General features: G+C 39.1%; 3 protein-coding genes across 3 annotated transcripts; 1 reads left to right on the top strand and 2 right to left on the bottom strand.

Moving 5' to 3' along the window:
* Positions 1 to 1695: 1695 nt before the first annotated feature.
* On the bottom strand, positions 1696 to 7249 carry myl6 (myosin, light chain 6, alkali, smooth muscle and non-muscle). The gene is made up of 6 exons (XM_037678887.1): positions 7143 to 7249; positions 6879 to 6906; positions 2720 to 2863; positions 2373 to 2546; positions 2181 to 2258; positions 1696 to 2030 (listed from the first exon to the last, which is right to left on the bottom strand). Exons 1-6 carry the CDS (start codon positions 7143 to 7145, stop codon positions 2002 to 2004), a joined length of 456 nt encoding a protein of 151 aa, XP_037534815.1. The 5' UTR covers positions 7146 to 7249; the 3' UTR covers positions 1696 to 2001.
* A 609-nt stretch (positions 7250 to 7858) lies between these two features.
* On the bottom strand, positions 7859 to 13501 carry tsfm (Ts translation elongation factor, mitochondrial). Its single transcript, XM_037678886.1, has 6 exons — positions 13391 to 13501; positions 12991 to 13143; positions 12780 to 12908; positions 12551 to 12673; positions 11298 to 11379; positions 7859 to 8503 (listed from the first exon to the last, which is right to left on the bottom strand). Exons 1-6 carry the CDS (start codon positions 13436 to 13438, stop codon positions 8109 to 8111), a joined length of 930 nt encoding a protein of 309 aa, XP_037534814.1. The 5' UTR covers positions 13439 to 13501; the 3' UTR covers positions 7859 to 8108.
* Positions 13502 to 15140: 1639 nt separating this feature from the next.
* Positions 15141 to 18171, top strand: endou (endonuclease, polyU-specific). Its single transcript, XM_037679589.1, has 9 exons — positions 15141 to 15198; positions 15316 to 15438; positions 15561 to 15683; positions 16705 to 16873; positions 16973 to 17178; positions 17276 to 17389; positions 17458 to 17564; positions 17645 to 17787; positions 18054 to 18171. Exons 1-9 carry the CDS (start codon positions 15141 to 15143, stop codon positions 18169 to 18171), a joined length of 1161 nt encoding a protein of 386 aa, XP_037535517.1.
* Positions 18172 to 23152: the final 4981 nt, after the last annotated feature.

Below are 23152 nucleotides of genomic sequence, written 5' to 3'. Positions count from 1 at the left end.
AACGGCAGCAAGGGATAGAGATATTGAATAAGTTTAAATACTTGGGAGCAACAGGTAGAGCACGAGAGGTGAAGAAGAGAGCGCAGGCAGGGTGGAGCGGATGAAAACGAGTGTCAGGGCTGATTTGTGACGAGCGCTACTAAAGTGAAAGAGGTTTGGAGCTAGTTGCACTAACAAAAAGATGAAGAGTGAAACTGGAGGTGGCAGAGATGATTTTCATTGGGAGTGACCAAAATGGAAAATATTAAAAATGAGTCTATCAGACAGCTTGGGCACATGCAGTGAAAGGCTAGTGGATATATTGGACAAAGGTTGTCAAAAATGGAACTTTCAATGAAAAAAAAACAGTTTCATGACTAGTGAAGGATCTGCAAATGAATGTGAAAGAAGAGAATGCTGGGATGAGGCGAGGTACAGGCAGAGGATACGGTGGCAACCCCTAAACTAAGGGAGCAGCTGGATATTTGAGTTTTATTTTATAGAGTAAATTTCACTATGGGCTGATTCAATTCAATAATACTTTAATCCCAGAGGGAAATTATATAATGATGTCAGGATACTTGTTTTAATTAAGTATTAATGTACATTGATAATAGAATATTAATTTAATTAATTCTTTAAATCACTTCTTGGTCTACTGCCTTCATACATCTCCTCCTACATGTCTCTGCGTGAGTGCAGCTACAGCGTGCGCTCTCAGGACATTATTACCTGCAGTGTTCCCTCATTGAGGACTGAAATAGGCAAAAGGTCCTTCGCCTACTCCGCTCCTGTTTCTTGGAATATCTTACTAAAACATTTGAAGCTGTCAACCTTGACCTCTCTAAGTGGCTTTAAGAATATGTTGGACTCCTGGCAGGGACCAATGCAGACATGTTCCTGTTCTTAGTTTTCTAAATTCGCCTTAGAATCTAGCTGTTTTTTGTTACTTTTCTTTTTTTAATCCATCCGATTTGTTATAAAAAGGTTTTTTTATTTTTTAAACTGTTTATTGTTGTCGCTGTTGTCATCATTTTGTTGAAATCAGGTCTATCTTGTAAATGAGTCCTGGAGGCTGAATGGGATTTACCCGTCTAAATAAAAGGTTGAATGAATGAATGGTTACTGTGGCAGTTTCAAAATAAAGGTTTGGAAAAGAAAGGACCTCGCTTTTGGGCATTTGGCATAAAACAAATAACCAACTCTTTCATATTCACTCACTGTGGTTACCCCTGAAGAAGGGAGCAGTCGAAAGAAACTCACTTACCGAAAGACGTTTCATCTTTTCGCAACTGCAGCAGCACGTCGTGTTGGTTGGAATCAGATTTAGAGTTGATCGAATAAATTTGATTGTATGAAATAACAGCTACTTATCTTGTACCCAGTCTGTGATGATCTGTTTCCTCTACTTTGATGAGCCTGAATCAGACGGTTGATTAATTTTCCTCTGAGGTTTATTACCGTAGTCATGTCACTTTAACTGAGCAATAATTTTTATTTTTAACTGTGCTCAAAACGGAGGATTTGTCAGATCAATTAAAAACCCTCTACTCAATGCGAGACACTTGAGTTTTTCTGATCCCAAGTTATTTTGCATGAAAATGTTATTCATGTGTTTCTAATATTTGGCTGTTTTTATGCCTCCACAATATATTTTAGAAACATTTTGACCCATATCTAGCAATAAATTCAGAGGCAAAATTAAACTTACTGGCAATCTTTTCTTTATTCATTTTTATTGTAACATATCACATTATCATGTCCATCCAAAACAAAAGACAACCAGACTGAGGTTGACAAACAAAGAGAAAACCATCGGGGGCTCAATGATTGTGCCTGCAAACATGAATAATATTTAGAATACGAGATGAAAAGTCTGAACAGAAAAGGCATCTAAGAAAAAAAAAAAGTTCTACATCAACAATAGACACTGCGGAGGTAGGATGATATGAATGGAAGGGCAAGACGAGACCAACATTACAAAAATTTTCCAAGAATTTTTTTGAAATGCGTCTTAAATCCTCAACCGTTCATCACCATCCGGACGAGTTCTGTGAGGAGAAAAGGAGAAACTGCGTTAATTTGTCAAATATTTGAACAAATGAGGTGCAGTCACTCACAGACAAAAGTTCTGATCCAGGTTTCACATTAAAAATGACCTTAAAAACCAAGAATAAGAAAGCATCTTGAACTTCCTTTACCTTCATAATTGATGCAGCCGTTGGCATCTTCATGTCCTGCTAAAAGCGTCTCCACCTCGTCTTCTGTCATTTTTTCACCTGAACATACACAAATAAATGAGGTAGTTATCAGTATTTTGACAAGACAATGCAACACAGAATACGAGTCTTGAAAGGAAGCAACAATCTGCCTCAGTACTTTGCAGACCCTACCTAATGTGGTGAGGACATGACGCAGCTCGGCCCCCATCACTGTCCCATTTCCCTCCTTGTCAAAGACACGCAGACCTTCAACAATATCGTCAAACGAGCCCTGATCCTTGTTCTTCGCGATGGCCTGAAACATTGGCAGGAACTGCTCAAAATCCAGCATCTTATGATTCATCTCTGCAAGAGGTAAAAAGATAGTCAATTATTTAGTTTTACAAATGTAATAAAATTGAATAATTTTTCAGTTTGTACAAAGTGTGAGACTCTACATGACTAACAGTCAACCCAACAGCTAAGACATAGAGCAACAGTTAAAACTCCTCTGTAAACTGGAGAAATAAGACACTTGCCTTCTAGCTTGGGGTTTCCAAGAACTTTGAGGACTTCAGCATTGATTGGGTTCTGCCCAAGGGCTCGCATCACGTCACCACACTGACTGTAGGAGATTTTTCCATCACCCGTCCGGTCAAACAACAGAAAGGCCTCTTTGAACTCTAACCGTGACACACAAATGTAAGAGTTCAGTTCACTTCCAAGATAAGTCAAACATATCCGTTTATGATTTGCCCGAAGCTGTTAACACATCCGTTTAATGATTCTGACACTGTCACAATGCCTATAGAGCAGTGTCACATCAGAGCTCACAAACAAATAAGCTCTTCACATTTGCACAGATGAAAGTATTTTTAATATTATATGTCGGGATAAGTCTACTACTTCCTTTATTTAAAAATAAAAATATTTAAAGCAATTAAAACTGTTTAATCTGCAGCTCTTGGTCTGAACAGTAATCACATAAGTAAATAAATATAACGTTATACTATTCATTTAATCACATTCTGTTAAATCCAACAATATTCAGTCAGGTCATCTGGACAGTTGTTTTTTTGTTTGTTGTTGAGACATTTCGTCCTCCATCCGAAGGGCTTCATCAGTCTGAGGAGTCACAAACAAAACTGTTTTCCCCACTAAGCAGTACACTCCTACAGTGAGTGGACCAACCAGTTTGCTGATGATAGATGGTTTCTGGGGGCCGTCCTCTCCCCTGTCGACTCCTCCCAGGCAGGCAGCCACAGCCAAAGTGGTTCAAGACATCAAGATTCATTCTCAATAATCCAGGTAAAAAAATCCAACAATGCTCTGGCAGATCATCTGGACAGTTTTTTTTTTTTTTTTGAGCGATGTTTCGCCCTCCATCCAAAGGGCTTCATCAGTCTGAGTCTTGAATGTCTTGAACCACTTTGGCTTGTGGCCCAAGGTAAATTTCCTTTTGGGACAATAAAGCCTTTTTTTAAATCTATTTGATTTACCTTAGTTAGTACGTATTACAAACTGGATTCCAAAAAAGTTGGGACACAAACAAATTGTGAATAAAAACTGAATGCAATAATGTGGAGATGGCAAATGTCAATATTTTATTCGTAATACAACAGATGACAGATCAAAAGTGTAATCTGAGTAAATGTAACATTTTAAAGGAAAAATATGTTTATTCAAAATTTCACAGTGTCAACAAATCCCAAGACAAGTAGCAATAAGTGGCTGGAAAAAGGAAACTGAGCATATAACGAACAGCTGGAAGACCAATTAACACTAATTAGGTCAATTGACAACATGATTGGGTATAAAAAGAGCTTCTCAGAGTGTCAGTGTCTCTCAGAAGCCAAGATGGTAAGAGGATCACCAATTCCACCATTGTTGCACAGAAAGATAGTGCAGCAATACCAGAATGGTGTTACCCAGCGTAAAATAGCAAAGACTTTTAAGTTATCATCATCAACCGTGCATAACATCATCAAAAGATTCAGAGAATCTGGAACAATCACTGTGCGTAAGGGTCAAGGCCATAAAACTACTGGATGCTCGTGATCTCCGGGCCCTTAAACATCACTGCACCTCAAACAGGAATGCCACTGTCAAGGAAATAACAGAATGGGCTCAGGAATACTTCCAGAAAGAATTGTCAGTGAACACAATCCACTGTGCCATCCGCCGTTGCCAGCTGAAACTCTACAGTGCAAAGAGGAAGCCATTTCTAAGCAAGCTCCACAAGCTCAGACGTTTGCACTGGGCCAGGGGTCATTTAAAATGGAGTGTGGCAAAATGGAAGACTGTTCTGTGGTCAGATGAGTCACGATTTGAAGTTCTTTATGGAACACTGGGACGCCATGTCATCCAGACCAGAGAGGACAAGGATAGCCCAAGTTGTTATCAATGCTCCGTTCAGAAGCCTGCATCACTGATGGTATGGGGTTGCATGAGCGCTTGTGGCATGGGCAGCTTGCATGTCTGGAAAGGCACCATTAATGCAGAGAACTATGTTCAGATTCTAGAACAACATATGCTCCCATCTAGATGTCATCTCTTTCAGGGAAGACCCTGCATTTTTCAGCCCGATAATGCCAGACCACATTCTGCAGCAATCACAACATCATGGCTACGTAGGAGAAGGATCCGGGTACTGAAATGGCCAGCCTGCAGTCCAGATCTTTCACCTATAGAGAACATTTGGCGCATCATAAAGAGGAAGGTGCGACAAAGAATGCCCAAGACGATGGAACAGTTAGAGGCCTGTATTAGACATGAATGGGAGAGCATTCCTATTTCTAAACTTAAAACTGGTCTCCTCTGTCCCCAGACGTCTGTTGAGTGTTGTAAGAAGAAGGGGGGATGCCACACAGTGGTAAAAATGGACTTGTCCCAACTTTTTTGGGATTTGTTGACCCCATGAAATTTGGAAACAGATTTTTCCCTTAAAATACCATACCATACCAATTTATTTATATAGCACTTAAAACAGCAACAAGGCCAACCAAAGTGCTGTACAAAAGAAACAAACATGCACAGCAGACAGGAAAACATAAAATAGAAATACAGATACAAATAGCAGCAGAAGCTAACTAAAATGGCCAACAGAGTAGAGAACAGACCGGACCAAAACAAATCACACCGTGTTAAAGGCAAGCGAATAGAAGTGGGTCTTCAAGCGAGACTTAAAGACAGAGTGTGGGAGCCTGCCGGACATTCAGTGGCAACTCATTCCACAGTCGTGGACCTGCGACAGAGAAAGCCCTGTCACCTCTGAGCTTACAACGGGTTTCTGGAACTGAGAGAAGCATCTGGTCTGCTGACCTCAGAGAGCACGGTGGGACATATGGCTGCAGAAGATCAGTGAGATAGGATGGGGCGGAACTGTTCAGTGATTTAAAAACATACATGAGAATTTTGAAATGGATCCGAAGGTGAATGGGTAGCCAGTGCAGGGAGGCCAAAACTGGCATGATGTGCTCTCTATAGCCTGTACCAGTTAAAAATCGGGCTGCAGCATTTTGGACCAATTGTAGACGAGCAATGGAGGACTGACTGATTCCAAACAGAAGTGAATTGCAGTAATCAAGCCTAGATGTTATGAAGGCGTGGATCACTGTCTCAAGGTTCTTTTTGGAGAGTATAGGCTTCAGCTTAGACAGCCGTCTCAGCTGAAAAAAAACAGGATTTGACCATCATGTTTACGTGACTGTTGAGTTTTAAGGACGGGTCCATTATCACCCCCAGATTAGTGACCTTTTGTTTCTCTAGCGGGGCTAGAGAGAAAAGGTCAATGTCATGGTTCATGAGTGAGCCACTGGGATGGAACAGCATGACTTCAGACTTCTTCTCATTGAAGCTTAAGAAGTTTAAAGCCATCCAGTCCCGGATGTCAGCCAGGCAGTCAAGAAGAGGCTGAATAGAGCGTGTGCCTCTGTGCCTCAGGGGGAAGTAAATTTGGCAATCATCGGCGTAGAAATGAAAGGGTATGTCGTGTTTGCGGAAGATAGCACCTAGTGGCAGCAGGTATAAAGAAAAGAGAAGGGGACCGAGGATGGACCCCTGCGGTACCCCCCACTGGAGCGCTGTCGAACTAAAATCTTTGATATTGACACAGAAGGTTCTGTCAGAGTTAAAATGATACATTCTCTCAGTTTAAACTTTTGATCTGTGATTTGTGTTCTATTCTGAATAAAATATTAGATGTTGGCACCTCTACATCATTGCATTCAGTTTTTATTCACAATTTGTTTAGTGTCCCAACTTTTTTGGAATCCAGTTTGTATATCAACGTTGTTAGTTTAGTTGTTACTAATCTTGGTGAATATTGATGCACACAACCAACAGTTATCATACATTCTTCCAAGACAACTGACATCGAGTTTAAGTTGCAGATTCCCACACTGACATGCCAAAAGCCCACAACGCTACCTAAAATGTTTTGCAGGTTAATAGGGCATTCTAAATATCAAAAGTTAGGTTGAGTCGTGCTGGAACCACCACACAAACCTAATTTTATTAATTAGGAAATTTACTTCAAAAAATCTGAACGTATTATTGTTTACCTGTAGGATCAAGCTGGCTGTTGTGGTAACTGTGGGGTCAGAATTTAAAGCTATTTTAGATTAGCTAGATGGTAATATCACAACGATAAATCGATTAAAAGACCCCTTTGCAAATCAAATACGAATGTTTACTCACCCATAATCTGGTCTTCTGTGAAGTCAGACTGGTTGAGGCAGATTTATGAAGACAGCAGACAGGTGGGACAGGAGAAAAACAAGAGAGCGACATTTTCAGCGCTAATGCAGCGGAAGTCAGGACACGAACATTCAGTAGATGAGTTTAGCAGTGTAGCGTTAGCTAATACAGAGAATACCCAGTTAAGAAAATTTCAACAGTTAATCTAAAAAAAAGTTTTTTTTGTTTGCTTATTAAATAGGTTAAAAACATATCTACTCTCACCATATTTGTTTTTGGTGTTAGACGACCGACAGCTGATGCTCCTCCTAAGCTAAGCGGAAGCAGCTAACAAGTTTAAGGTGCGCCCTTTGATGACGTCACCAGCAAGCCCCGCCAATCACATGCGAGGATTTAAGCAGCTGCATTTCTCACATATTTGTAGGGTGTTGCAGCTGCTCTGCTTCAGGGCAAACATGGTATAAAGCCCTTACTATCCTGCCACACCCCTTTGTTAAAAAGGAAAACATTAAAAGAAAAAACAATACCTTACAAAAAACAGTGCAAAGGTTTTGAGCGACCATTTATTTTTAGAGGGTAAATTGAGAAATAGGAGGACCAATTTAAAGGATGTCAATTTAAAAGAAATTGGACTTTAAAGAAAACTGATATGTATAACTTAAGCTTAAAACTATTTGTTATATAATCAACTTTATTCTGGACTTCAACACAAAACATTACAAACAAAATGTTTTAGAAGAGTTCTTAGTTTCTTGAAATAATACTAAGGATTATGTTTTTGAAGGGCATTGTGAAATTAAATCTCCTTTAACTCGATGACAAAAACGACATTTGCTGGTAAATGGCCTTTTCATGTTTGATATAAAGTTTTGTTTGAATAACTTAAACATTTAATCAGAATTCAGATGCAACCAAAGATTAAAGTAGGCTCACACTGACAAAATACATAATTACAGCAAAACCCTCAAGACATTTGCCGTATTAAAAAAAAATGCCTAAAAAGAGCAAAGTTTGCAAAGCTACAGTACAGAGTTGTACAGAAAATTTAAGACTAAGGAAAGTTTTTCAGGAGAAAATTTTTACTGTTGCATTTGTAAATTTTATTACCCTTCAATGCATGTAGGTTACAATATTCTGCTATAAAATTCATGACGGAGCCATGTGACTGCATTTCTACAACAAACAACGCCTACATTTTATCTTTACGCACATTTAAAGGAGATTCCCCCTTTATTCTGCCTCCTCCATTGATGCCTCACCACACTGAAATCGGACAAAGTCCAGCACTTGAGCCTGCTGACCCCTGAGGAACTCTGCCACAGTCCTGCTGGGGTCTGAAAGAAAGGTCTGAGGCAGCAGGCGTGTCTCATCTTCACCAGAGGGCAGGTCATCCATATTACCCAGGGACAAGGGGGCCTCCCCTACTACGTGCTGTCCCAGTTTATGACCCAGAATGTCCTGTTCTCCCTCTTTTCCACCCTGAAATATCACCAGAGCACCATAGCGGCCCATGGCCACCTCAGTCTGACTGCTGATGCTGCCATGTACATATGAGCCAATGTGCCACTCAGTTGGGACCCTCACTGTTATGGCCCGCTTCATGTAGATGTTTTCACCGAGTCGACCTGACAAGAAAGAAAACAATGAGATTTAATCAACATCAATATTACTCGGTTATTTTCTTGGAGTCAAATACCGTAGTTACATCAAATCTGAGTAATTTAAACTGTCTTTCTTAGACTTAAAGTCAAAAATCAGGCTTCACAGGTTGTTACCATTTTATTTTTGGCCAGGAATTAATCAGCAGTGAAGTTCAGAGTGAGTCTGCAGTTCAGAAACACGAGGGGGAGGTGCTCACACTGGGGTTGGAAATCTACCGAAACATGATTTTATGAACAGTTTTGTCTTGCTGTTCATCTTGTTGGGAATAATACATCAAAACATTACTATACTAGCACAACAATTTCCTGCGAGATCAATAAAGCTCTTATCTTATCTTACTATTCAATCTACACTGAAGAACCCTTATTGAACGTTGAGATTCCACCTTTTTGATGTACTGTGACTTTGGCTTAATCCATGATAAATCCAGTATCAGCCTGTTTTGACCGGTTTCTGAATAGTAACTCAATTCCAAAGACCTTCTAGATTTGGTCACCAGCTGTTTGCTACAAAGCAGTTTCCCAAAAGGTGCAGAAACTCGGTCTTACTTTTACATAAATGTATTGAGCTTTCAGTTATCTACTAAAATTTATGTCAGACAGTGCAGTAAAGTTGCAGTAAGTTACCACTCATTTAAACATCATCGGTTTTAAATGCTTAAACGTAGAAGCGTTATATTGCCTGCTGCCTTCCTTCCACTACAAAAATGTTTTGCACACATACACAGCACGCTTTACAAGCTGAACGGTTACAGAAGAGCTGTAGAGACTGGGGGAAAACTTGCTCAGTAAGACCTACCGTACTTTATTGTTGGCTTTTTGCTCCGTTTGATGTGGCACAATAAATACATGCATACATGCATACCGTAAATAAATAAAACACTTTTGTGCAACCTCTTTCCTTGCAATCACCACTACTTAGTCCAGCATATGTCATATTAGCAGTCAGGGAAAGCCAATAATGTTACAAATTTAATCTCTAATAAGTGCTTTGCAGCATATAAACATGTATATTCATCAGCTCTCCTGTGCTGCACTGTGGGGTGGCGACAGGCTCAAAGGAAAACATTCATTCAACCTTTATTTATACAGACTAGTCTCATTGAGCCTTAAGGACTCATTAACAAGAGAGACCCGTTTTCAATAAAGAACACAGATGAGGTACAGACAACAAGAAGGGGTTCTCTGCAGACTGAAAGTGGGCGTTTCTAAAGAATAGGCATTTCTAGAGGGCAAACACTGATTGGCTAGCTGTATTTGCTGGCTCTTTAGGTAAGTTACATCAGCTCTTTTTTTTAAATTGAAGGTTTCTAAGAAACAGCGTTATATCTGCTGTCAAACACAAGATTTTCTTCTGTTTTTGGGTTGTAGGCTGCACCTGACACAGGTTGGTTTGAGTGTGGTCTGGGTACAATGAAATATGAAGCAAAACCTGCTCCCATTTGTCAAAAAGTCTGGTCTCAATTAAAGATCATGAGTCCTGTGAGCAGATAATGGCCCAAAACAAAAGCTAAAAACAAAATGTTCTCTTTAGAAGTGTTATTCTATGAGATCTGATCTAAAGGAGCTGAAACATGGAGAAGGGTTGACCCTTAAAATGTGAGACAGCTGAGGAAGTTAACCAGTAAACAGAAATATCTGCTCCAGTTGCAGAAATCTTACAGAAACTGGCAATCACTCATCTGCAGTGACTGATTTAAAATGTTGAACAAGAAAATGTGAAGTTAAAGGAAACCTCCTTTGTCCCAAAGCCAGTTTAAGTGTCATTGTTATTTTGGTTACTTTATTGTTCTTTCTTTATGAATTGATTGTAACTATTTTCACATTATTCAACAACCAAAACGGCTTTTGTTTTTTAATGTAATGGCTAGGTCTTAAAAAACAAACATTTAGCCCTCAACACTACCCATTTGTGTTTGAAATGTAACCGAAGTTCTGTGTTAAGAGAGGCGGAAAGAGAAGTTATGGAGACGCCGTTAATGTCGAATCAGCTAACACAATCTGCCTGCCGTTATACTCAGGTTTTACTTGCTTAATAAGTCTTCTGATACCTTCGTCCAATCAGGTATAACCCTTTTAGTAACGCCTGGTTTTTTTTTGTTTGTTTTTTTGTCCAATCAGGTATGGCCTTTGAGATACGCCTTCCTTTGGGAATGCCTATTTCGTCTGCAGACATACCTACTTGCAATAGACAGACACACCACTCACTACTGTTCTTCAGACACACAGAAACACAAACTGGAAAGTGAGCCTCAGAACAAACTGTTGCCTCAGATGTTTGGGCATATCTTTATTTTAAATCCCAGAGTGTAAAAGCAACTTTACCATACTTGAATAGGTTTGCTTTTTTTTGCTGGCTTTGTTGTAGAGATGCCAGTGATGCATTACCGGTAGTTTCTTTGGGTTGGACAAAGAAACCTTGACAGGGAAAATTAAAAAAAATTCTTTATTGTTGTCCAGACATTTCAAATATTTTTTATCAAAATGAAGTTTTATCTTAATGCCTATTGAAGCACCCTTATTGTTATTCACCCAGTTAGTTTCCTTTTCTCTCACTCCTCCTGCAGCTGCACAAACAGCTTCGGGTTAGTTCAGAGTGGACTCAGTTACACACAGCTCACTGCAAAAGATGCTTGGCAAGAATGGCATTACAAAATCTAACTGTCTTGTATTTGTGTTAGGAATATAAAGTGTTTAGACTGAGCCGTGATACTCATGAACGATAATGAAATAAGTTAATCTGTAATTTGTTACTGACCTATTGCGAAAGCCACCTGGTCAGCTACTGAAAGTCCTTCACCCGTACAGAGTTTGTTTAACTCATCACCTGCCAGTAAGCTCTGGAAAAACAAACAAACAAACAAAAACAACATTAAACAGAAAAAAAGTTGAGCAGGAAAAACTACTCCGTTCTGTATAAGTAAAGATCTGATACAGTATTACTGTGACATCATAAACTACAGATGTGACACTATTCCTCTGCAACACATTCAAGAACTCCGTTAGTTTTAGCTTCACACAACCTACAATCACACAGTGGAAAAAGCATAAAACTCAATTTAAACAACGTTTAGCCTACATGTAGTACAAAGCTCTTTGTAAATGTACACAATAAAAGAAAATGTAAGCATAAAATACCATCATAAGTGATAAATGTTGAATGAGATAAACGTGGCCTTGAAAAAGATCAAGGAAAAAAGCTGTGAAAAAAAAAAACATGTTCAACAGTTTAAATGTGTTGCACCAGAGAGAAAAGTTTTAAATCCCACACAATCCAGAACTCATTAAAACAAACACAGGAAAATAAAAACATAAATGCTATGAATAAAAATGTGAGATGAATTTTTATTTTTGCTCACTTGCTTGCTAACTCATATTTAGCTCACTGAGAATAACTGCAAAGAGTATAAAAAAATAAAATAAAAAGTGATAACATTCAACTATTACATAAAAACAACTAAATTTTTATATAAAATGCTAAATATTTTGGGCTTAATGCAGACATATTACAGTAATTCCTCCTTTGTTTTGTTGTTTTTAAAATTCCCTAAAGTACCTTTGCTTCATTCTTTAATAAAAACTAGTTTATAGTATAGGCTTTTTTTTCCTCAAAAAACTACAATTAAAATGTATGTTAAGTAATAAAAGTGAACTAGTTATACTGTAAAAGAAAATAAAACTAGGTATTTGCCCACATCACTAAAGCCAGGCACTTTGACAGTCTAATGAGATTTAAGAAAAACGTTAAAAAGGAAGTAAAATTAGACAACAAGGCTCATGCTCAATAATCCAGGTAAAAAAATCCCAACAATGCACCAGTAAACTGGTTGGTCCACTATAGTTGTGTGTTGCTTGGTGGGTAAAACAGTTTGTTTTGTGACTCCTCAGACTGATGAAGCCCTTTGGATGAAGGGCGAAACGTCTCAACAAAAAAAAAAAGACCTGACTGAACACTGTTGGAAGTAAAATTCGGTTTAATCAGTACTTCCTGTTTTCAAGGAGCTTCTTTACCTTTACATATCCGGCACTGCTTTGATTTTTACTCTGATGGTGAGCCGAGGCGGCTAAAGTCACATCCGTCACCAACTGCTGGAACTTCTCGTTGCGAGCGACAAAGTCTGTCTCACAGTTCACCTGCAAACACACAAGAACAAGAAGAAGCACTAAGGTATTTAAATATATCCAGCAGATTGGAGATATTTAATGGAAAGCGTGCAAGTAAACCTCTGCAAATGTTCACCTCCACCATGGCTGCAACTTTGTCTCCTACAAACAGACCGATCAGACCCTCTTTGGTTTTTCGACCCTCCAGCTTGTTTGCTTTGCTCCAGCCCTCTTTCTGAGCCTGCTCATGCAGCCAGCTTTCAGCCTGAATGTGAAACAAGTTTTATTTCACTTTTAGTCACCAAACAGCACAAGAGCAGACTGGATGTAAGGGAAAGGAGGATTACCTGAGTTATGTCATTGTCAAATTTCTCCAGAGCTTTCTTGCAGTTTATGAAAGTGTAGCCGGTGCTTTTCCTCAGTTTGATCAGGAGGGTTTTGTCTGCTGTCAGGAGCTGACATCCTGTGTGTAACGACTGCACATGATGGCAAATGTAGCCCTGAGGAACACAGATAATAATAAAATACAACAACAATGCAGAAAGTTACGAAGCTATGCCTCTATAGCCAGAGCACGGCCCGTTTGTCTGGTTAAATATCACACAGTAATAAAAGATTTCAATAGTGCTTAAAATGAAACAAAACGTTAAATGAAAAGGCTAAAATAAAAAAAAGTAACATTTAAAACCAACACGAAGAGTTTAAAATTTAGGCAAAAATACAAAGTGTATAGATTTTTCTGCTTACTTTTAAAGCTTCTCTTGTAGATGTTCTGATTAAACGCGTTAAATGCATGTTTAAAACTGGGAAATGAGCTGTCTTATGAAAGCTAGGAAGAATGTCATTGAAATCCACGCTGTGGAGGAAGGAAGCCGTATAGGGACAAAAAGCGTAGCGTAAAGTCACTATTTCTTTTCTTCAGCGTCCCCTAGAGGACAGGAAGAGAATTGCCCACACCAGACAGCTGTTTTGATAAAACATTTTTGAACAAGTGCATATTGTGCATGATTAGGCTTAAAGGCCGTCATAAAGTCAAGCCTTTTGTTAAAATGTAGTTGTTTGTGACAAGAGGAACAAAACTGAAAGACTGAGAAAAGAAAGAAACAAACAAAAACTCTGTGTAAAGTTAATCTATTACTATTACCACTACTACTACTATTACTACTACTATTACTACTACTATTACTACTACTACTACTACTACTACTACAACTACTACTACTACTCCTACTACTACTACTACTACTACTACTACTACTACTAATAATAATAATAATAATAATAATATAATGATAAACTGGGCGAGTGGCGGCGCAGAGGCTAGAGAGGGTGGGCCTGTGATCGTAGGGTCACCGGTCAAATCCCCTGCTCAACCCCCCGGACCAACAACAGGAAAACGTGGGTGGAAAAGGTGAAACACCCACACCTGCCTCCACCCTCATTTGCCCCACTCTGTGCCCATAAGCAAGACCCTTAACCACCCAGCTGCTACTTGGGTGCCCCATATGGCAGCCCACTGCATCACATGTGCAATGCGCAGAGAATTAATTTCCTCACTGGGGATTAATAAAGTGCAATAAATAAATAAATAAGAAGATGAAGTTGGGGTGAGGACATAAGATGCAGAGGACAGAAAGAGATGGAGAAGGATGACTCGCTGTGGCAACCCCTGAAAATGGAACAGCTGAAAGATTGTAACGTTAGGAGGAATGTAACACTTTTCTTTTTTTTACTTAACAATGCAATCTCTGTTTCTTCTCTTGTTAAATGAAATGGGTTTCTTTCTTTTTTTTCCCTTCTTTTTTTTTTTTTTGGAGCTTTGCTAAAAATAACTTCAGCATGTCAACGTTGCCTAGTTTCCATTTGCCTTCCACCTTGTAAGAAGCTTTTGTTTGCTTTGGCCCAATGTTTGTATGTCTGCTTCTTGGTGTTTACAGTTCCAAAGGAGCGCGTGACCTTAGTGCGATCAGGGCCCTGAAGCGTGCAGCTTCATGTTGCTCCGCATGGATCCTGAGAAACACAACATCTGGTCACTCATTCGATAAATACAACAGGTGTTGTTTCACGCCCTACTTTGTATTAGATAAAAACACCATGACCTTTATATTTTTAACTATAATTTATTATAGGTTCATTTATTTACAGCTCTGAGCCCCTCTTTGTTATTTCAACTTATTACTGTAAAGGGCAAAAATAGTTAACATCCAGGCGTGCAGTTTCTCTCAGAATACATCAATATTGCTATCTATAATTTTTCCTGTTTTGTTTAAAAGGAGTAGTCTGTTGTGAAACCTAATAAACTCCATATACATAACATTTAATCATTATGGCATGAAATGACAAGTACAAATAGCTCAGTCATGTTTAAAAGTGCATGCCAAAGGACATAATTGTGATTGGGTTGGTTTCATGTGGCTGCATCTGGATTGGCTAGAAGCTGCTATATAAAAAATGTTAATAGTCATCCCACCTTGTTTCAGGCTGCCGCTGATCCGAGATGAAAGTCAGTGCTGTTCTTGTTCTTGGTGTGACCCTGTTCTGTCGGGGGTATAGCAGTAAGAGATTTTTGTTTTCCATAATAAGTGCAAAATAATTTTAATATAATTGTGTGATTGATAGATTTAGGATTTTATGGTATTGTTGCATTCTTACCTTGTCCGGTTTGTGTCCAGACAGCTTGGATTCATGTGCGGGTCGGTGTGGTTTTGGGACGGACAGTAATTTCTCCTGTCAGTGCAACCCAGCATGCGAGAAGTATAAAGACTGCTGTTCAGACTACTCTGAATTATGCAAAAGTAAGTGACAATACAACGATGCTAGACTTCTAATAAAAACTGCTGTAAATGTTCAGTAAATAATATTTTTCTATTGGTGGTAAAACTGTGAACACCAATGTGCAATTCTCCTTTGTTCCCAGCTGAAGCCATGTCTTGCAAAAGCAGATGTGGTGAGAATTACAACTCCCAGAACAAGTGCCACTGCAACACCAAGTGCCCTCAGTTCAACAACTGCTGCAGTGACTACACAGATCTCTGTGACAGTAAGATCAATGTTTCAGTAAAACAAACCATGTTTCACCTGCTGGTATAAAACTTTGAACATTTGCAGCATTTCCCCAGCTTGTTTTTGTAGGGGTTTCTTTGAAAAAACAGTTTGGTTTATTAAATCTGCAAACTTTCACATGATGGAAACCTGATGACTCAGCAGTAAAACGACTAGCTGCCAAACCAACTAAACCTTTTTTATTTTTTCCTTAAGACTTTACTATCAGATATTGTGCACATTTATTCACACGGAGTTTAAGGAAATCTGTATGTTTTTAGATATATGAACTAAATCATTGCTGTTGATTATAACTGGATTTTACAGCATAATTTACACATTTAGACTCAGCCACACATTGAAAATGAACGGGTGAGTGTGTCTAATCTGTTGGATGTAAGTCCACAGCCAGTCATGACTGTTTTGTAGTTATCTGTGTGTATCTGCAACAATAAACATGAAGCTGAAGCTTATTGAGTGCATGCTGAAAGGTGCAAACTATTTAGTTTGGGCTCTGCCATAGCAGAAAACTAATGTATGTTAAAATCCACCTTTAATAAATTACAGGTTTTCACGTGTGAGGACATAATACATAAAAGTCTGATACCTAAAAGGAGCTCAAATTAGGTAAATATAGTCAAAATTAACAACACACAATCTGTAGCAAGGTGTTTTTTTGAAAAGAAATAAAACCAAATCTGAAGCTTTTTTTAAATTTATTTTCAATTTAAAAACATTAACAAAAAATCTTTGACTGTTTGTTGGTCAGAACCATTTTTATGAGTGAAGTAACACGATGATTAAAAAAACAAAAACAGCAAAGAACAAAACAGTTTATAATTTTTTTGACCTGTTTTTTAAAAAAAAAACTTTTTATGTGTTCAGAAGAGTAGATAACACAAGCAGTGGATTTTCTTTTAGGGTTATCTCACTGTAAAAAAAAAAATTAAATAATAAATCACAGTCCAGATGTCCAATGAATCTTAATTATGGGATATTTTTCTGTTTGTGTCCTGTAGTTGACGGGGCAGGTGGCAATGCGATCACTGATGCTGAACTCAAGACTCTCTCTGAGGATCTTTACGTCCTGGACTCGAACAAAGCTTCAGCCTCACAGTTGATCATTGACCCTCAAGCCCTGGTGCCGGACTCACAGACCAGCTCCAAGACTGACCTCTCCTCTGGACCGTGAGAAGACAATTCATCAATCTGAGTTCTTGTCTTCTCCTTTAGATTGTATGTGTTTTAATTGTCCACATTTTATTCATTATTTGTTTCTGCCTTTAGACTTTTCCGATACCTGGATGAACGCACACTCTTTTCCAAGCCCACGTACGCAGCTCTGCTGGCCGTGCTGGACAACTACAAGCGGATGACAGGCCAGGCCGAGGTCTTCAGCTCTCAGCAGCTGGCTGAGCAGGAGATGTTCCTCAAGGAAACAATGTCCAACACTGAGCTGGGCAGAGAGCTGTTCGCTTTCCTCTACACCAAAGGTAACCATGTGGTTTGACACAGATCCACAGTTTGTTATATTTACTTTAAAAGATCCCATTGCTTTTGTTTTTGATAGAATCTATTCTGAATTTGAAGGGGTTTATAAATCAGAAGAAGAGTTTCTTCACGACCTGAAGATGATGTGGTTTGGTCTGTACTCTCGCAGCAACAACCAACTGGACTCCAGTGGTTTTGAGCACATCTTTGCAGGTTAGCACAGCACAGACTGATGTGTAAATACTATATTCTTCCTATTTACTGAGAAGTAAACTCTGTAGGAGAAATCAAAGGAGGGAAGGTGTCAGGTTTCCACAACTGGATCCAGTTTTATCTCCAGGAAAAAGAAGGAAAGTTGAACTACTACAGTCACAGTTTCGACGGACCTGTGAGCATCCAACCATGAATATGTTGATCTAGTTTATGTCATGCACTGCCATCACTTATTCACTCTTCTCTTTTTCTCAGTGGACTACATATCCCGACGTCATGGGGAAGCAGTTCATGTGGGACGGCTACTACAAGCAGGTGGGCTCTTCGGTCATCGGCTGCAGCCCTGAGTTTGACTTGGCCATCTACAGCCTCTGCTACATCGCTCGGCCCGGAAAACGGTGAGAGAATGTAAATGTGAAATATCAGGGGAAGGACTTACCCAAACCACTTTGAGTCTATTCACCCTGTTACCATCTGATAAGTAACATCTGCAGTTGTGTTTGAGACGTCTTGGTTAATTTAGACTGCAACATTTTCCAGTATGGTGAATAATAAGACCACCTGCTAAACTTTACTGGACAAAACTTGATAGAAAAAAACACTCTTAAAGCCTGAACATCTTTCATGTGTGGATTCCACCTGATTTTTTTTTTGTCTTTTTCAGTTGTTATCTGAGCCTCGGAGGAAAAGAACTCATCATTCAGACTTACACCTGGGATAACTCTTCCTACGGAGATGGAAAGAAGTTCATCGGCTCTGCCTATCCTGCGTCGATGTATTGAAACAACAACTTCAACAAATGCAAAACAAGCATTTACTCTTTATTGATTGAAATGCACATTAGTAGCTTAGGACCGCCTATATCAGATAAGATAATATAAAACTTAATTGTCCACCAAGGTGGAAATTGTCCTTCGGCTCTCCAACCATAAAATAAAACACATTCATACAATCAAAATATCAACAATTTGTGCATAGAATAAAACACTTTGCATAACATAGGTAAATGTTACCATTGAGTTTGATTAATTATTGCGCTTGGAATAAATGACTTCTTATATATGTTCTTCGTTGCCAGAGGGAACGCTTTCCTGAGCTCAGAGGTTCAAACTGATGAAAGAGGTGCTATCTGCTAAAATATTCCTTGCCTTCTTCCTTGTTCTTTCTGCAAACAGTTGAGCTTTTTGTGGTTTCTCCACTATTTTACCTGCCGTTGAAACAATTCTTAAAAGTTTGTTTTTTAGTCTGCAGCTCAGCTGACCATACCAGGCAAGGAGGTGAAAAGTTAAACCACTCTCAACAGTGGCCTTGTACACAAGCTCTAGAGTTTACTGACTAACCCCAAGAGCATTTTTTAAACATAGTGTTTTCAGCTAAAGTGAGCTGGCTGTTCAGGAATTACTCTAAGTATTTAAAATTTGCCTCAGTTTCAACAAGTTGGCCATTGAGTGAAACTGGCTTCACTTTAAGGTCTTGTTATTTTGTCTTGGCTACATTAATATCTAGCTTACACTGACAGCACCATGTCTCCAGGGCCTTTATGTAAAACAAATAAGAAGTTACACCTGTGGGACTGTTTTCCGTTATTCAGCCGGAGTCATGTCATCAGCATGTTTGATTAAAACACAGCTCTGGTCATTAATCACAAATTCATTTGTAAAAAGAGAGGATAACACCGGAGAGAGAACACAACCTTGAGGGCAACCAGTGCTCAACGTGAGCACATGAGAAGTGTTACCACCACCACAGACCTTCTGTGGACGACATGATAGGAACAATCTTAGCATTTATTATTTACCATTTCAAAATAACCGTTGTCTTTAGGTAAAAGACGAGTTAGTAAAGTTTTTCTTTTCTCGGTTATCTACCAGTGAATACTTGGAATTAGTGAACTAAAAGGTTGTTAATTAAATATGCCTTTGCTGAATATGCTATGAAAAGTAGTAATGGCTTTTAATACATGTAATAAACCTCTTTAGTCTTGTGTGACCCAAAGACTATCAATTAATTTTTTTAACTCAAATTTTGTTTCTATTGAAGTGACGTTTTGCTCAATTCATTTGCAGTTTGATTATCAGTGGGTGTTATACAGTCATCTTACTTCTGTTTTACACTTCTTAGTAGGGATGCACAATATTAGATTTTTGGCCGATATGTTAAAACTTGTTTGGCAGATAACTAATACCAATACAGATATTTTTATCCCTAGACCTACTTACAAAGACTACATAGCTTTTTCTGCTATTGAATTAAAATACTACATTATTCTGCATGGTTTTTGTCAGTTTGGCCTTCTACCAGATGCCAAAAAGGGAGCTGAAAATGATGTAACACGTGAACTTGGATTATGTTTAGTGTCGAATTTATTCATGACATTTACTCAGATCTCTAACACAAAACACTCAAACAGTGCAAATTTGTAATTTTTCACAAATCTAAACTCAACCTGTTCACAAGCGACAAGTAAAAAGTGCATTAGTAGTGCGTTAATAGATATACTTGACAGTTTCTTAAATTAAAAATTAATTTAAAACAGAAGCCTTTTATATCGGTGAGTTTTTTTTGTTGTTGTTGATGAAATGGCCGATGTTCGATATTTAGCTTTGTCGCTAATATCGGCTGATACCGATACCATGTAGAGAATATCGTGCATCCCTACTTTTTAGCACAAAACTATTTCAAATGAGTAAACCTTGACATGAAGCGCTCAGTATGAAGATTTATGCTGCTGCAGTTCAGGTTTTGATTCTGTGAAACTTCGTTCCAATTTTATTTTATTTTTAATTCTTCAACAAACATCGCTGTAAAGAAGATGACTCGTTCATTTTTTACCTCCCAATCTTTGGTGAAAGATTCACATTTTGATTAACCTAAATTATAAAGTTTTGTGACAATATGTAAAAGTTCTAGCTCATTATATAATTATATTTGTATAAATGCACTTTTTGTTGAAAGGCCACATGACTGTATGGCAATGATTAAAATATTAGATCAAGTGGATATCAAATTTTAGTTTTCAAATGTTAGCGTCACTCCAGCACTGATTTACTCACCACGTGATTTAATCAAGCAGAAATAAACGAAGAAGAAAACTGAAATCCTGTTTTATCTCCGAGCGTTACTGTTGTGTTTTCCAATGCCCTAAAGATGAGGGTCAGCAAACCAGTGTGTGTTAATCGGCATTAATCAGCAGACTCTCCCGAGTCTCACGCAGCACGAGAATGTGGCGCTCTCCCAGGGGCACGATCAAACGGTGCCTAATAGGGCAAAAAATGGGCGTTTACGCACCCTGAGAGGGCACAAAGCTCACACTCCTCTGTTATAAGAGCCTGCAAGCATTTTGCCCAATTTCTCATTATCATATGGACGAGCAAAACAAAGCATTAAAAAAGATGAACTTGGCAGAAATAAAGAAACAAAAGGACATTAACAGAATTTATTCTGCTTGACCTGATCTGAACAGTAGCACCAGCAAAACCGCTTCTTATCAGCTGTCCATAAATCTGTGTCTGTGTGTGTGATTGTGTGGGGTTAAGTGTCTGTGTGTGTGCCTGTATGAATGGATTCATCTCTGTGTGCATGTGACCAGCTGGTATGGGGGTTGATTTTACTCTTTCACTCATCTAGGGTGACTAACAGGATAAATTCTGGTCTGCCGACAGAACAGGGGGACACACTTGCTGCCCTGTTTAAAGAAAGTATTACAGGAGATGGATCTGCCACTGATCCTATTGTCCACCAGTCTGTGTTCATTCATGCAAAAGAAGAAAAAAAAAGACCACAAAGAGCACAAGACCAGCTAGTTTATAGGAAAACTCCAACTTACAGCGATTCACTGATTTGGGCCTCACAAGCAGACAGAGAGTTTCAGCAGCAGGACAATAAAGTGAGTCCAGGGAGGAATTTCCTTCATTATTTTGTCAAAACATATGACGTTTTCTGAGCTGGTGACTGGAAATTAGAAGAGTAAATCTTCTCTCTTTTCACACCGCTCTATTTTTAAAGTCCCTGTGGAATCAAATTAAATCACAGAGTGGAAAATAAAATAAAATAAAAAAACAAATTCAATTGTTCCTTTTGTCACTCACACAACTTTATAATCAAATTATAGCTGGCCACCCGCCAGTGTGTCCTCGCATCTCCTCAATGGGCATTCTCCTCGCCGATCTCATGAGCCACCTGACTTTTGTTTTGTAATTATATTATCCCGCACTCCTTTTAGCGCGTTGTGGCTAATGGCTGAGCGCACTATCCCAGCTGCACATGCAGAAACAAAGCTGCTTATGGGGGCCAGACAATGGAGCCATGGAAAAGGGACGCCTGAAGGCGGTCAGCCAATGAGCACGCGCAACGGGGGGCCAGCACGAGAGTTTAGGAAAGGGTTAAAGGAGTTTAGGGGCGCACGCAGAGGGTGTCAGCTTTACTCAGGAGCTGGGTCCATCACTGAGTAGCGGGACACATGGTCAACATCACCTCTGTTTCCCCAGGCCCTGGGGCCCAGGGTCGGTGCCGGGCCGGAGGGAGGTTCAAGTTTAGCTTTAGATTCTAGCACTTTCTAAAGTTGATGAGGGAGCATGAAATACAGAGCAACATTCATTCTTCGGTGGGTTTTTGTGTGCTTTCGAACAATTTGATGACCATATTGTCATTGCTCTTGCTAGCGGTATTGATTTTGAAGTGAATGCAGCCATATGCAGAGTGAGCAAAACAATCGGTCAGCTGCAGCGACCTCAGACTGTCATTCAAGAAACATCTTGTCTAAGAACGATGCAGAAAAACTGGTTCATGCATTTATCACGTCTAGGTTGGACTGTTGCATTTGTTTATTATCTGGGTGTCTTAAAAACTCCTTTCAAAAGTCTTCAGTTGATCCAAAATGCTGCTGCCAGTGTTTTAATGAGAGTTGGTAGGAGCAATCATATCTCCACTTTGGAGTAAGCTGTAGGAAGAATCAGTTTTGTGTTTCCTTGACTGATTAAGCTTTCTGGATCGAAGGTGAAATGTTTCAGCACAATAAAAAAAGAAACTGTCCAGATGACCTGACTGAAAAGTGTTGGATTGTATACCTGGATTATTGAGCATGGACTTTGTTGTCATATCTCTCCAGTTTTAGCATCTCTCCATTGCCTCCCTGTCAAATTCAGAATAGAATTGAAAAGCTTATTTTTATCATACAAAACCCTCAACAACCTAGCTCCATTTTATATTCGAGACCTTATTGTTCCATATTTTCCTAATAGAGAACTTCACTTTCAGACTGCAGGTTTACTTGCAGTTCCTAGAGTTTCCAAAAGCAGAATGGAAGGCAGATCTTTCAGTTATCAGGCTCCTCTCTTGTGGAACCAACTTCCAGTTTCTGTCCGTGAGGCTGACACACCGTCCAGTTTTAAGATTAGGCTTAAGACTTACCTCTTTGAAAAATCCTATAGTTAGGGTTGGCTTGGGTTTCCTGAGCTATCTCTTAGTTATGCTGCTATAGGCTTTGACTACTGGAGGACAAACTGACCACATTTCCTCTTTCTACTGTCTTTACTTGCTCTACCTGCTTGTATTTGTAATTCTTTCTATCTTAACATGTTTTTTGTCTTTCCTCCTATAGAAAATACACCTGGACCTGGACCTGGACCTGCCGTTCTGTGTTCATTTGTTTCTCCTTCCTGTTCCTCTCAAACCCCAGCTGGTCCAAGCAGATGGCAGCTCGTGCTGAGCCAGGTTCTGCTGGAGGTTTCTTCCTGTTAAAAGGGAGTTTTTTCTTTCCACTGT

Source organism: Nematolebias whitei, chromosome 7 (assembly GCF_014905685.2).
Source record: "Nematolebias whitei isolate Nwh7 chromosome 7, NemWhi1, whole genome shotgun sequence".
In the NCBI taxonomy this organism is placed as follows: domain Eukaryota; kingdom Metazoa; phylum Chordata; class Actinopteri; order Cyprinodontiformes; family Rivulidae; genus Nematolebias; species Nematolebias whitei.
The sequence above is the reverse complement of the archived record's forward strand: the minus strand, read 5'-3'. Positions and strand labels throughout refer to the sequence as shown.

What these genes read in the sequence shown, in the direction of transcription:
- myl6 (XM_037678887.1), bottom strand. An exon ending in CACAGAAGACCAGATTATGG is followed by an intron (nt 2,864 to 6,878) that starts GTGAGTAAACAT and finishes TGTCACGGTTAG; the next exon opens with AGTTCAAAGAGGCCTTTCTG. An exon ending in TCATGTCCTCACCACATTAG is followed by an intron (nt 2,259 to 2,372) that starts GTAGGGTCTGCA and finishes GTGTATGTTCAG; the next exon opens with GTGAAAAAATGACAGAAGAC.
- tsfm (XM_037678886.1), bottom strand. Translation starts at nt 13,438, where the DNA reads ATGCATTTAACGCGTTTAATCAGAACATCTACAAGAGAAGCTTTAAAA. An exon ending in TTGACAATGACATAACTCAG is followed by an intron (nt 12,909 to 12,990) that starts GTAATCCTCCTT and finishes TTTCACATTCAG; the next exon opens with GCTGAAAGCTGGCTGCATGA. An exon ending in GCAGTGCCGGATATGTAAAG is followed by an intron (nt 11,380 to 12,550) that starts GTAAAGAAGCTC and finishes TTGTTTTTCCAG; the next exon opens with AGCTTACTGGCAGGTGATGA.
- endou (XM_037679589.1), top strand. Translation starts at nt 15,141, where the DNA reads ATGAAAGTCAGTGCTGTTCTTGTTCTTGGTGTGACCCTGTTCTGTCGG. An exon ending in CTACTCTGAATTATGCAAAA is followed by an intron (nt 15,439 to 15,560) that starts GTAAGTGACAAT and finishes CTTTGTTCCCAG; the next exon opens with CTGAAGCCATGTCTTGCAAA. An exon ending in GTCACAGTTTCGACGGACCT is followed by an intron (nt 17,565 to 17,644) that starts GTGAGCATCCAA and finishes TCTTTTTCTCAG; the next exon opens with TGGACTACATATCCCGACGT.